The sequence below is a fragment of the Diospyros lotus genome, chromosome 10 (assembly GCF_014633365.1).
Source record: "Diospyros lotus cultivar Yz01 chromosome 10, ASM1463336v1, whole genome shotgun sequence".
Taxonomy (NCBI): domain Eukaryota; kingdom Viridiplantae; phylum Streptophyta; class Magnoliopsida; order Ericales; family Ebenaceae; genus Diospyros; species Diospyros lotus.
This window is the reverse complement of record NC_068347.1, coordinates 28,658,269-28,673,081: the sequence shown is the minus strand read 5'-3', so window position 1 is coordinate 28,673,081 and position 14,813 is coordinate 28,658,269. Positions and strand designations below refer to the sequence as shown.

The 14,813-nt window shown below is 29.6% G+C and overlaps 1 protein-coding gene and 1 non-coding gene across 4 annotated transcripts; one reads left to right on the top strand and one right to left on the bottom strand.

Annotated features, from left to right (window-relative positions):
- Positions 1 to 8,746: 8,746 nt before the first annotated feature.
- Positions 8,747 to 10,614, top strand: LOC127811797 (inactive protein RESTRICTED TEV MOVEMENT 1-like). 3 transcript variants are annotated; one of them, XM_052351969.1, is made up of 3 exons: positions 8,747 to 8,905; positions 9,264 to 9,499; positions 10,087 to 10,614. In XM_052351969.1, the coding sequence occupies exons 2-3, from the start codon at positions 9,305 to 9,307 to the stop codon at positions 10,417 to 10,419; spliced, it is 528 nt and encodes a 175-aa protein (XP_052207929.1). In that variant the 5' UTR covers positions 8,747 to 8,905; positions 9,264 to 9,304; the 3' UTR covers positions 10,420 to 10,614. The 3 variants fall into 3 exon arrangements, with proteins under 3 accessions (XP_052207929.1, XP_052207931.1, XP_052207932.1); XM_052351971.1 differs by lacking the exon at positions 8,747 to 8,905 and adding an exon at positions 8,917 to 9,082; XM_052351972.1 differs by lacking the exon at positions 8,747 to 8,905 and adding an exon at positions 8,917 to 9,104.
- Positions 10,615 to 10,634: 20 nt separating this feature from the next.
- Positions 10,635 to 10,831, bottom strand: LOC127812370 (U2 spliceosomal RNA). Its single transcript, XR_008025876.1, has one exon. It is a non-coding gene; the product is annotated as a U2 spliceosomal RNA (small nuclear RNA).
- Between the last annotated feature and the right edge of the window lie 3,982 nt (positions 10,832 to 14,813).

The window sequence follows — 14,813 nt, the reverse complement described above, 5'->3', positions numbered from 1 at the left end:
AGAAGCCGAACATAACAAAAATGAGGATTTCAAGAAGTGCAATCACTCCATCTCTTTCAAAATTTATAGTGTTGGACTGAAATAAGAATGCTTTTAACGCACACAACACAACATGGCACATCAGGGTTCCAACTCTCAATGAATGGGCCTAGTCGTCAATCATGGATTCATGGGTGCTGCTGCTGCTGCTGCATCCTTCTCCTAATATGAAAGCTTAGTTAGGCTGTAAATGCAATTGATGGGTTCAACTGGCCTGCCATAATAAATTTGATTTACATATAAAACCTTGGACCAATACTGGCAAAGTCTACCTTAGACAGCTTCTTGCTGTTGCTCACTTTCGATTGTCAATCCTGGCAACCTCTCTTCTTTCCATTTTGACCAACTCCAATCCGTTTACTCAACACTCATTTAGTCGGGTAGTGTGACTTGCCAACGACATTTTTCATACAAAATAACAAAATTCATTAATAATTGTTCTTATGACTAGAAATTTATTGTCGTTATTGTTTTTAAGTGTGAATTGAATACATTTCAAATATACACAATATTTCAAAAAGTATATGCATATCAAGTAAATTAATCAAGGGTTTATATACTCATTCTGCTACATATATAAAATAACGTAGCCCTATCTAAACAATAATGGTTGCAAATTTACATTGAAACAGAGAACTTGGCATTATTTTTGTAACAACTAACAATATTAGATAACTTTTTATTTGACATTTTTCAAATATATATATATATATATCTTTTTTTCTCTCTAGATAAGCATATATTAGACCTTACAGATAATAAAAAATGGCGTATATATTCTCTAGTGTATTTCAAAAAATTTAACAAACAGTTTGATAAAAATCTTGAAATGTTTCCCAAGTTTATTTTGATCATTCTATATCTTTGGTCCGAAAAATATTCTAATTTTATCTTGATATAACCTTATCTTACTCATTTTAACAAATGTTACATTATGTAGTCTTTATTAAAATGACCAAAATAAGATTAGAATGTGTTCCGAATAAAAATATAGAATGATCAAAATAAGAATGTGAAGCATTTCAAAATTTTTATCAGACAATTTGTTAAATTTTTGAAATGCATTATATGTGAGTTATATGAGTCATTTTTTCTTATCTGTAAGATTTAAGATAAATTTATCTAAAATATGATAGATGAATTTATTTAAATAATCCCATATAAGAAATTACGCAACTTTTTTTTCATAAATTGTCAGGTAAATTTAATAAATATAATAAAAAACACTTTTATCTGAATGAAATTTCATATCCCACTTTTTTCAACTCATATTTTTCCTAACAAACATTACCTAACCAAGATATTTGTTAAAAAAAAAGTAAGATATGAAAAGTATTTTAAGCAAAAGTGATTTAAATATTTTTTATTATATTTATTAAATTTATCTAAGAATCTTTAAAAATGAAATCACGTGAGTTTTTATCTGAAATTGTTCATATAAATTTATCTTTCCCTTTCTCTAGATAAATTTATTTTGAACTTTACAGATAAAAAAAATCACATATACGTCCCCCAATATATTCCAAATTTTTTAACAAACAATCTAATAAGAATTTTAAAATACTTTCCAGCCCTATCATGATTATTCTATATTTTAATCCAAAAAATGTTCTAATCTTATTGTGTTGAATATTTATTTTATAATTAATAATGCCTTCCATTTTATAGAAACTACGATTCTAGATAATGCATTCAAGGATGACCGTCTTTACACGGTCCTTGATACTTGAGCACTTGATTATGCTAGAGGAGATAAATCACAACTGTAAAATTTTACCTTAGTGCGCAGAATAATAATTGAACTCATGACCTACTAGACTGATATCGATATATTACTTGTTCAATCGCTTGACCTATACTTTGAGAGTCTCAATAATGCTTTCTATTTTATGGAAACTACAACCATGGGCACATGTCAGCTGTATATTGTGTTGAATGTTTATTAAATGTTATATGAACACGTAATTTAACTGTAAGTGTGATGAAATATTTTTAATAGGACTGTAAAGTATATAATTAATAACATTTTTAAAAGATTAAGTTGTCAATTTATTAGTTGTGTAAATAACTATCTAACAGGATTTATTACGAGTTATTTATTATATATATATATATACAGAGACGAATCCATGCATGAAGCCCAGAACAACTCACAATTAAAAATAATTTTTAATATAAAAAATAATAAATTTTACTTCAGTTAAAAAAATTTCAACCCACTCCAAAATTTGTGATGTGTAATTTTATTTTAAAAAAAAATTAGCCTCTCCTACATAGATTTCTGGATCCGCCCCTAATATATTATTTTGAGTTATATTGATTTTAGTAATGTTATATTGTAATGTTTGGTTAGAGTTATATAGTAATTTCAAATATTATTATTATTATTATTGTTTTGGGATAGAATAGGAGTACTATCAAGTAGCAGCATTCATAAGATGATTCTAAAAACCAATGTTACCAAAAGTACTATTAATTGTGTTTATGTGACTATTTAAAAATGTAAATTCTAAACTTGTCGAATAATATCAAAATTAATCTACTCTTGCCGCTTACTGGAAGCACCAAAACTCCCCGCGGCTCATTCCAGGCCTAACCACAAAATCAACAAAACCAATTACCTGTAACACAAACCACCATGAGAAAAATTACAAGCCTAATGTCACTCAGTTCCCATATCGAAATTTACTTTTCATTTTTTTTTTCAAGAAGAATAACAACTAAATTTCGACAAAAACTTCAAACGCAATCGATTATTTAGAAAAGAAATTACGTGATTTTTTATTTGAAATTGTTAGTATAAATTTATCTCTTCCTCCCTCTGAATAAATTTATCTTTGACTTTACAAATAAAAAAATCACCTATGTCTCCCAATACATTTTAAAAAATTTAACAAACAATCTGATAAAAATTTTAAAATATTTTTAAAGGACTATTCTGTATTTTTGTCTAAAAAATATTTTAATATTATTGTGTTGAATATTTATTTTATAATTAATAATACATTCCATTTTATAGAAACTACGGCTACGTTCTTTTACTTTTAAATTTTCAGTTTTGAGTTTTGAATTTATTTTTAATTTTCTATTTTGATAGTTTATTTTTAGAAAATTAAAAATGTGTTTTCTTTCTCATTTTAAAAAATTATTTCTCAAAACAAAAAATTAGAAAACGTGTTTTTTTGAAATTTTGAAAATATTTTTTTAATAATATTTTATTCAATAAATTTGATTATTCAGTAAATTATAAATATTTAATGTTAATATATTATTAAAAAATATATACATTTTAAAGTTAATAAATTTTATAATATTTTTTTCCATTACAATAATAAAATATGAATAAATAAATATATTTTGAGTTTAAAGTTTATTTTGGAGAAAAATACTCAAAACAAGTTTTTGTTATTTTGAGTTTTCTTTACAATTTTTTTTTTATTTTTAAAAATAATAAAGAGAACGCACTTTCAGTATTCTAAAAAATTGAAGACTAAAAATAACCTGAAAACAATAAAAATAACGCAACCTACCATTCTTGATAAAACATTCTATTTTATAAAAACAACACTTATGGCCACATGTCTGTTGTATATTGTGTTGAATGCTTATTAAATGTTATATGAAGATGTAACCGTAACTGCAACCGTGATGAAGTATTTTTAATAGGATTGTGAAGTATATAATTAATAACATTTTTAAAAGACTAAGTTAGTCAATTTATTAGTTGTGTGAATAACTTTACCTGCTACCTAGCACGGTTTATTACGAGTTATATATATTTTATTTTTATTTTTTTTGGCCAAGTATTCATGAGTTATATTGATTTTAGTAAAGTGTTTCATTAGAGTTATATAGTAATTTCAAATATTATTATTATTATTTTGGGATAAAATAGAAGTACTATCAAGTAGTAGCAATAACAATTCTTATATAAGTCGGATGATAAAAGGGCGAGCTATATGTCGGTATGATCTGGTAATTCATGAGTTTAATTTATTTTTCACACAAATGTCAAATGTCCAACCTATCCTCGGTGACTTCGCTCGAATAAGCAGTGCATGTCTGATGTGCAATCCAACTCTATCCCAGCCTATTTGACTTGTCTTCATCAGACGATGATATTGATTTCGCGTAATCGATGAAATGCATAAACGAATCTTCTTGATCTTTAACTTTGTGATCTACATTCATAACGATTTTATTATATTAATATCAAATGTTTGAAAATCCTAATATAGGACACTTCGATTCGACTATCGTTATTTCTAAAAACTGGAAATGGAATGCGATTGTGAATATCAACCCTCGAGCCCTAGATGATCAAATAATTTGTGGCACGGATTTTTTGAATTTAATATGCATTTAAGCAGGAAAGTTTTCCCATTATTTTCAATTTCACCCCTCAAGTTTTTGAAATAGCAAATCTAGCACCCGTATTCTTGTGAAACGCGTTATTTCCCTCTAGTTAATATATTATAATGCAGATTGCACATTTTCTTAGTATTTGTATGATTTTTTATGGTAAGATCACTTATTTAAGTGAAATTTAAAGACGTTAATGAGATTTAATTAATATATAATTAAATATATTAATGCGCTAATTTAAAGGTATGGTCGATAAATTTGTTGAATATAATAATTCAAAACAATCCAATCCAAAAAAATTCACAAAAATATGTTTTTTTATATGGTTGAGAAATAATTTAAAAATTAATTTGAAATAATTTCTCACCCATTTTAAAAAAATATTTTTCTTCCATTTTCTCTTTAAGCTTCTTAAATAATTAACTTTTTGTACCAACTTATTTCTCGTCTTTTAATTTTTTTTAAACGTAATATATACGAAACTCTCTTAACAATTAAAAAATATAACGTTTAACTCCTGAAATTTTAAATTTATTATCTTAACTATTAAAAATTATTATTTTAACTTCTCATTGTGATTAACAGTAAATAAAACTGTTATTGGTATTATATAAGAAGCTAACTCACATAAAAAAAAAAATTAGCGAGACACAACAGATTATATTTAATATACAAACATGACATTTGGCACTAATATGAAAAATAAAATAAAATTTGATAAAAAAATATCTAAATTTAATAAAAACCTAAAAATATTTTAAAAAAACATAAAATTTTCATAAAAAATACATAAAATATTCAAAAAAGACCTAAATTTCACGAAAAATCCTAAAAATTTTATAAAATATCTAAAAATAATAAAAAAAACCTAAAAAACCTGAAGAGACTTAAAAATATTCAAAAAAGACATAAAAATATTTTAAAAATACATAAATTTCATAAAAAGATCTAAAAATTTAATAAATAAGACCTAAAAAATAAAAAAAAACTTAAATTCATAAAAAGACCTAAATTTCATAAAAAGCCTAAAAATTTCATTAAAAATACCTAAAAATGAAAAATAATAAATGAAATTTAGGTATTTTTATAAAATTTGTAGGTCCTTTTCGAATATTTTGTGTCTTTTTGAATTTTTTAGGTAGTTTTTATGAAACTTTTAGGTATTTTTTAAATTTAAGTATTTGTTTAATTATTTGTAGGTTTTTTAAAAAAATTAGGTATTTTTATGAAATTTAGTATTTTTTGAATATTTGTAGGTTTTTTTTACAAAATTTTTAGATCTTTTTTTTTTATTAATTTTAGGTTTTTTATGAAAGTTTTAGGTATTTTTGAATATATTTTAGGTTTTTTAATAAAATTTATCGGATTTTTAGTGAAATTTAGTTTTTTAAAATAAAATTTAATCTTTTTTTTCATATAAGGAACAAAGGTCAAATTTTTTTAATTGTTGAGAGATGAAATGTTATACTTATGTAATAAATTTAATTTGATGTGTCTCCCTAATTTGATTTTTTTATGTGAGGTGATATTTGACATATAAGTAGTGTTTGTTAATCATGATAGGGATCGAAAAAGATCAAATATAGGAAGCATTATCAATGTTTTTGTTTTTTTTAACATATTTGTTAAACTTATCTGGTGATTCTTGGAAAAGAAGTCACGTAACTTCTTATCTTAATTTTTCCATATATGCTTATTTCTCTCTCTTCAAAATAAACATATTTTTGTTCTTACAGGTAAAAAAAAAAATAACACTTGTGTTTTCTAGTGTATTTTAAAACAATTAATAAACAGTTTAATAAAAAATTTAAAATATTTTTCAGTTTTATCTTAATTATTCCATATTTTGATCTAGAAAACATCAGGACTTTATCTCGATACTCCCTTATCTTGCTCATTTTAACAAACGTTATCATGGTAAATAATTATTCTATTTACTTTTAATTATGGTAATATTTTAAAATAATATTTTTTAATAATTAAAATATTAATTTTTGATGTTTTATATTTTAAAAATTAAAAATTATATTTTCTTAATTGCTGAGGGAATGCAGTATGTTTTAAACATGGGAAATTCTATTTATAATCATAAGTTTTGCTCTCCGCAATCCACTTTTAATATTCCTAAAATACCCTGAGATAAAATTTCATATTTTATTTAAATCCTTTACACTCAACCACCCACCATTATTCTTTCAAGCGCGTGCACGTACTTTCTCACCCACCATCGCCATAGCTCACCACACCTGAACACCTTTACTCACCCACACCGCGCAACCATTATTATTCAATATCGAGCATTGCACAATAACTATTATTCAACATCGAAGATTGCTAAATACATTTCTGCTCGTCATAGGCAAGTTAAGCATGAAAGATTATTATAGACAAATGTTTACAGAGTTTTACAAAGAAGATAATAACTATTCTTATTCCGGCGAGAAATAAGATGATGAAATCCATGAGGTATTTGAAAATTTGTTGTATTTCTAATTTTGTTTATCATCAACAAACGAGAACCAGGTGTTGAGACACTTGGAATGTCAACCAGAGAAGGATCCCCTGAATCCTTGGATTCGGGAGATTTGATACCTCCCGAATTGAAGGATTCAGGGACTCCTTGAGTATCCGAACCGAAGGATTCGGGAACTCGAGGATGCCCCGAATCCTTTGGTTCGGGGGAGTCAAGTAGTCCCGAATCCAACGATTTATGATATTTCATTGTTTCAAATTATTTATATTTTTTATTTACATAATTTTTGTTCATTTTAACAGTCATTTGATGCTATTGAACCATTTACTAACAATTAGGTATCAGACATTATTCAACTTTCATTTAATTATTATTTAAACAATGTTTTCAAATTGTTTATGTTTTTTATTTACATAATTTTTTTTTTCATTTCGGCAGTCATTTGGTGCTATTCAACCGTTTACAGCAAATGAAATAACGTAAATTATTAATATTTCTAAAACACACAAATTATTAATATTTTTTAAAAATAAATTCTCATAGGTTACATTATTTAGGATTAATTAAAAAATTAAGATAATACATGATTTACGTTTAATATTAATTAAAAAATTAATAACATAGCAGTTTAAACCTCGCGATTCGGGGAATCCCTAATCCCCCGAACAACGAGATTCAGGGGGTTAAGGGTTCCTCGAACCTCGTTATTCGGGGGGTAAGTGGTTCCCTGAACCCTGCGGTTCGGGGAACCCCTAATTCCCAAACAATTGAGATTCGGGGGTTAGGGGTTTCTCGAACCTCGTTGTTCGGGGGGTGAGGAGTTCCCCGAATCCAGCGATTCGGGGGAATCCTTCACCCCCAGAACAACAAGTTTCGGGGGTTTTGAGGTTCCCCGAGCCCAGGGTTAATCCATAAATTTGGAAAAAATTAATTATCCCAAACCTATAAATTCGAAAAAAATCAATTTTCTCGAACCCATAAATTCGGGAGAATACAATTCTCCTGAATCTATACTATTATATTATAGGTATATTATATAATGGTTTCTCCCGAACCCTATATATATTATATAATATATAATATAGTATATTATATAATATATAATATAAGTATATTATTATATACATATATATATAATGATTTTGTATATAAATTATTTCGAATGAAAGAGTTTGTCATGTGGAAATCATAAATGGTTAAACCCAATCAAATGAAACAACATTTTGTGAGAATAACTTCATATTACATGCATACATATATATGTGGATTCGAAAAAAAATATTTTTCCTGAATTCATGGGTTCAAGAGAATTATATTTTCCTGGAATTATGGATTTAGGAGCTTTCAAAGCTCCCAAATCTTTGGGTGCGATGATGGGCAGCCATATTATCTCGCGAAGAGCAAAACACACTTGACTGCAAATAGAATTTTCTTAAATCTTTTTGCTTGGCTTCTGTGATTCCGACGAGAAAGCGAGGGACTCCAACGAAGATGGCCGGCGAGGCAAGTGACTCTGGTGAGATGACAATGGTCTGAAGATGGTTTGATGTGAGAAGTAATGTGAAGAGAGTTTGTTGTGTGTGGGGCTATCTTTTGAGGGATAGATGTTTAGAGAATATTTTTGAAATATAGATGGTTGTAAAAAGTAATCACTCTGCTAGTAAATAGCAAAAATTAAAATTTTATTTCCGTTAATTGTGAAGAGTAAAAATTATGGATACAAATAGAATTTCTCTTTAAACATTTCTTTTATAAACCTTATTTCCCTCTTAGCAAAATTCCCAACATGGCCTTAGAGAAAACAGTGCAATGCTTTCTTTACCATTAAGGTTCCAGACGCATTTAAGCCACTTGCGGAATGAGAAATTCATCAATCATCAATTGCTTGCTTAAGAGCGACGTAAAGGGGCGAAGACCACAGCATTCACCTTTTTTGACTCCACAGTCTCTCCAGTCTATTATTAAGAGGCCACCATTTCTTGCTTCCGATCTCATCTCTCTCAAAAAATCTCCAATTCTCGCAATAAGGTACTCCTCCTCTTCCTCTTCCCCTTTATTATTTTCTTACGAACCCTAACCATGACTCTTATCTAGAGGTTCAGTTAATGGGTTTCCTTTTACCCGACGCGGGCAACAGAACCAACCTCATGTTTCCGAAAGAAATCTTGTGTATTTTCACAAGGAAAGAATCGCTAGCTTTGTGAAGTAACCAATTTTTACGTCAATTGTATAAATTTTGATTGCAAATGATATTTTTTTTTGGTTAAATTCCTCGTTTATTTACAAGATTAGCTCAACAGTTACTCTTTAGTCTTTACCAGTAATCCTCAACCTAATTATGTCACTGCTGCTTACTTTCCCCGCCCTCTCTCTCTCTTTCTCTCAGCTTAAACAGAGTTTACAGAAGTTTTTGAAAGGTGAAAGATCATGATCAGGCTTCCTACCCTAGGGTCCCAAAGTGGACAAACATGGGATCACAAGGGGAGAACAGAGCTCGTACAGATTTTCGTTTCGTATGATGATTCTGCTATTAACTTCTTACAATTTCTTTATGCTGAGAATGGAAGCCTAGTTTTGTCTGAGCGCCCTGATTATATCTATGTCGGAAACAATTTCAGCACAGTGAGTGTTCCAAACTTTGCACTAATGACTGCCGAAACCTTTTTGGCAATTAAATTTTCTCTATCTTTGTTATCAAACAGTGTGGTTAATCTAGGTATAATTTTTTCTTTCCAGCAAGATGCCTCATAGACATAGCCAGCTTGTTGTAGAACTCCTGTTAGGAAGACATCTTTTCAAAATCCAATGAAGCCTTTTGCATCTTACTTACTAATTAAATTTTCAGTTCCATTAGGAATTGCTTATCCTGATTCTTTTTTATTTCGTTTCCTTCATGTTCATTTTGCATGACAGCACGAATAATTGTATTCGTTTGGTTATTGTCTACATAATTTACTTGCTATCCATTTAATTGTCCTGTAAAAGTATAGGTGATGTTTCTGATTCTTTTTTATCTTTTTTGTTTTTTGGCTTTGTAATTGTAAATCTGTCTTATAGGGTATGTGGTTTTATTGATAGACCTAGAGACCGAAAATTTGTTATATCATAAAAAGAACTACTAGGAATTCGCTTTTCCTATCTTAATTGTTAACTTGGTAACTCCCCATCATCTCTGAAGTCTCTTAACTGTTTCTGATGAACAAAATCAGGTTACGCTCCAATATCCAGACGAGTTTCTAACATCACTGAAGGGAACTTGGAACTATGGGAAATTGACTTCCATCGAGTGCGGTACCAACCTAGGCAGACATGGACCGTTTGGACGGGCGTACAAGGATGACAAGCACTTTGATTTTCAACTGGGCAACCACCGGGCATTCGGTGGATTTCACGGCACTACTTCCCGGGCTGGTACTCTGGAATCCATCGGGATCTATGTCAAGCCAATCGCCTCGCTGAGCAACCTGAACTCCGATCAACAGGTCAACGTCTCGAAATCTGCCAGCAAAGCCGAAGTGAAGAATATCTATTTAGACCATTGATCTATTATCGATCACCACCTCTACACTAGTTGGTGTGATTATGCCTATATAGTCTCGTTTGTTTATCTGCACTTAGTTATAGCTGGCCTCTTTTGTGTAATTATTGCCTTTGGTTTATTTACCTGATGAGTCTTGTATGACATATAAATAGAGCTTCTGTTTGGTGCCGCCAATGATACGGACATTTTAACGTAAGTTTTGATCATATGGTTTGGGCGGGGAGTGCCAGGCCCAGGCGGTTTTGCAAGGCCAAGGCGACGCTGGAGGACCCGGGCAGCAAGCTGCCATGGGCTGGACCTTCCCCTGCAAAATTAATTTAATACTACGGAGGCCAATGGCCCACATATCAGATATTAAACTGATATAGAACAGATACTACACTTGATGTTAGCCGAAAGGCCGAGAAAGGTATGCTTTGACAGTCCATGGGCTTCTCCTTTTATTCAGTTCTTCTGTTGCCTACTATTGGCGAATAGCCGAAATCTCTCTGAAGGCATTCATTTTGCCGGTTAAAATGTTTTTAAGAACATTGGCCTCTGGAGGCAGCAGGCAGTGATGAAGTTGGCAGAGAGGATTAGGGGCATCATTCAATGGCCGACTAAATAGGTCATGATCCCGCGTGCATATAGAGTAAACAAGGGTGGATTCGAAAGAAGAGGGTAACTTTGTCTTTTAATACTTTAACCCTTTTTGATTCGCAAGATAAAATTTCAATAACATCAAGATATCATGTTAGCTTAATTTTATTAATTGTCATATATTTACTATCAAAATAAACATATATATGATTGTGACTACTCAACTCAAAAAAAATAAATAGAGAAAAGGGTATTAGAGGATCTAGGTATGAAGATTGATAATAGTGGTAAGTGAGATCTCATTAGAAATGATGACAGTTCGTCAGACAAAGTCAATAGCTCGGGGTGTGAGTATATTTCGGTTAAGACCAAGTCTTCAAAAAAGTGGGAGAGAAAAAAATTTAATGCATTTTTTAAGGCTAAACAAGTTAATAGTGTGAGTCAGTCTGTGATTACAGACCCAAGTTAAATATGTTTTTTGTTCTTTATGTGTAGTTCATGTGTCTTTCTTGGCACGGCTATGCTCATTTGTTGATGTTATTTCTTTTTCAGTTGTTTGGTGTGGGGTATGCCGGCTGTTATTTATATTTTTTTAATTAATATAATTCTTATTTACATAAATAAATATATAAATTAAGAACAAAGTATTGAAGAGAGAAAAAATATTAAGTACAAATTGAGCTCTTGAGAGAATGGGCAATGAATGCTCGTAAGAACTTTAAATGAACCACCAACCCTCTATTTATATTTGAAAAAAAGAATTTTCAAAAATTTGGCCATTGAAAGTAGTTCGGGTGCATTAAATGCACTCCAAAACTAGCCATTTGACGTTTCTACGAATAAAAATGATTGACAAATTCAAAGAATCAGTTGACATGTTAGTTAAAAAATTCAAAGAATGGTCAGCACTATACAAAAAATAATCAACATTATGTGAAAAATGATTAACACTGCCTGATGTAGGAATGGTCGATAGTAAACTATCGAGAGAATGTTTCGGACCGGTTGACAGCCTTAGAAGGACGGCTGACAACAAGAGCAAGGGCAGTTGACAAGTTATTAGAACCAGTCAGCTGCCTCTCTTTGCATTTTAAATATTTTGCTCCCATTTTCTCAAGCACTCAAAAATCGATTTGAAAAATATTTATGGAGATATAATTGCGATAAAATACTTTATTTTTCCAATCTCTATCTGGCCTAATTTGAGATCAATTAATTACATTTTGGCTAAGAGTTTGAAATTGATTTCCATTGAAACTTTCAAACCAAAAACATTTTTATTATTTGAATTAGGGTATAAATATACAATCTATTGTTTTTTATCATCAAAATCAAATACAAGAGTAAAATATCAGAGAGGAGAATTGCAAAGGTGACTTCGCTTGGATAAGAAACACATGTCCTGAGAATTCGATATGCAATCCAGCTCCATTCTATCTTGTTTGACTCGTCTTCGTCAGATGATAACACCAATTTTGCATAATTGATGAAATGTAGAAATTGATATTTTACTTTTGGATAATAAAATAGTGGTTTTGATAATGACTATATGAAAATCAATCTCTAAATCTTTATGAGTAAATATTTATGGATAAGTTTGTTTTTAATCAATCTATATGAATGTGAAAAACAATCTTTAACTCTCATTGAAGAAAAGTTATGAAAATTTATAAATGAGAAATATTGAAGTGTGGTTGAGTGTGATTAGATTTAAAATAAATATGTTTTTAATAATCTCAACTTATTTTCAAAAGAATCGAAATGAGGATCTGTTAAGTTTTTATTTTTTCAAAATGGATAGTCGACTATATGGTTCATTCTGTTGACTATTCCTGAAAATAATCGTCTATGCTATTAAGGATAGTCGATTATGCATAAGGATAGTCGACTATGCTAGTTTAATCTGTCGACTATATATGGCTTTTGTCGACTATTTTTTATTTTGTCGACTATCATGTAAGGATAGTCGACTATGATTTTTCTTCTGTCGACTATGTTTGTATATGATTTTCAAAATCTTCTTTATATTTTTGTATCTGTCGACTATGTGAATGTGTTTGTCGACTATGGGTATTTTGTGTTAGAAGATAGTCGACTATGCATTTTCTTCTGTAGACTATCTCTTTTCGTAGAAAGCTTCCAACGGCTAGTTTCTTAAATTCCAACGGTCACAAACGGCTAGTTTCGGACGAGACTCTTGGGATACTTATATATACATATTAAGGAGATCAATAGAATGCTAATGGACAGAAACAAGATGATCTAAATATTACAAATTATTTTATTCGAGCTTACAGTGTTTTGTGTTTTCATTGTTATACTTTTCTCTCAAAGGGTTCGTTCTATTATTGTTAATACATTCATTTAAGCCTTATTTAATCTTGAGAGATATTGTAACTAAAAGATTCATCTCTTAGATTCTCTCTAATTCTATATTTCTTATACTTCCTAGTTTGTGTAGTTAGAGGGCCCATTTGAGTGGGAGATTTTATATTTTCCTAGTCTCGGATTAAAAGACCTACTTGGTTTAAGTAGGGGGTTTTAGTGGATGGTTTGAAAAATTCTTAGTGAAGAGCTAAGATAGTGGATTAGGCTTAGGTTAAGTCGAACCACTATAAATCTTTGTGTTGTCTCCTGGTTATATTATTTGATTTGTTTATCATTGCCAGTATTTCATTATCCTCATTTGCATTGAATTTTTATTTTCAATCAAAAGGATTTTAAAGTTCTATCAAGTTTTTAAAATAACCAATTCACCCTCTCTTGGTACGTGTCATAGCACCTCCCGATTTAACAGAAACAAATCTTCTTGATCTTCAACTCTGTGAGCTCCAGGGCAGTTGTACTGTTAATAGGTCTCATTATACTGATATCAAGTGTTTAAAAGCCTTAATATGGCACACTTTGAATCAACTATCGCTATTTTTAAAAGCTAGAAATGGAATGCGATTGCGAATATCAACCCTTGAAACCCTAGCTAATCAAACAATTTGTGGCACGAATTCTCGAAATTTAATATGCAGTTAAGCGGGAAAGTGTTTCCATTATATTTCAATATCACCCCTCAAGTTTTCAAAATAGCAAATCTGGCACCCGTATTCTTGCGAAACTTGATGTTTCCCTCAACTTAATATATTATAATGCAGATTGTATTTTTACTTAGTATTTTGAGTCTAAATTCTTATTTTATTAGTATTTGTATGATTTTTATGGTAAGGGTTAGTCCCTAGGGATATGGCTACTCAAGAAGTGGGGTGAATTGAGTATTTAAAATTTTTGACAATTTACTTAACTAAAATTCTTGTTATTTAATTTTAAACAAATTAAACTTTTTTAAGTATGTATACGTGGGTTTAAGATTAATAAATTACAAGTCACATGATATAGTAAGAATAAATAAATAAAGCATAAGATAATTTATAATGATTTGATGTCTCTATCCACACTTATTCCACTCTCTCAAGATCTCAACCACCATTGGAGTTCCACTAATTTTACCAAAGTTTTATAACTAACTTATCTTGGAAACTAGATACAAACCTATATTATAATGGATTATAAGCAACCACCAATACCAAGGTTTCTACACTAACATACATTAAAAACTAGATACACTCCTAGCTTTTAACGGTTATTGAAAATCAATACAATCTGATAGATTTGAAATGGTATGGCACACACTCAAAAAGAATGGGTGAATTGGGTAATTCAAATGAAAAATAATAATTCAATACAAGTAAATATTAATGAAATGTTTGGAACAATAAATGAAACAAAAAGCATACACAAGAGATGAACACAATGATTTATAGTGGT

Coding starts and splice junctions, on each gene's coding strand:
- LOC127811797 (XM_052351969.1), top strand. CDS start 9,305: ATGATCAGGCTTCCTACCCTAGGGTCCCAAAGTGGACAAACATGGGAT. Junction 9,500..10,086: donor TCGGAAACAATTTCAGCACA/GTGAGTGTTCCA, acceptor GAACAAAATCAG/GTTACGCTCCAATATCCAGA.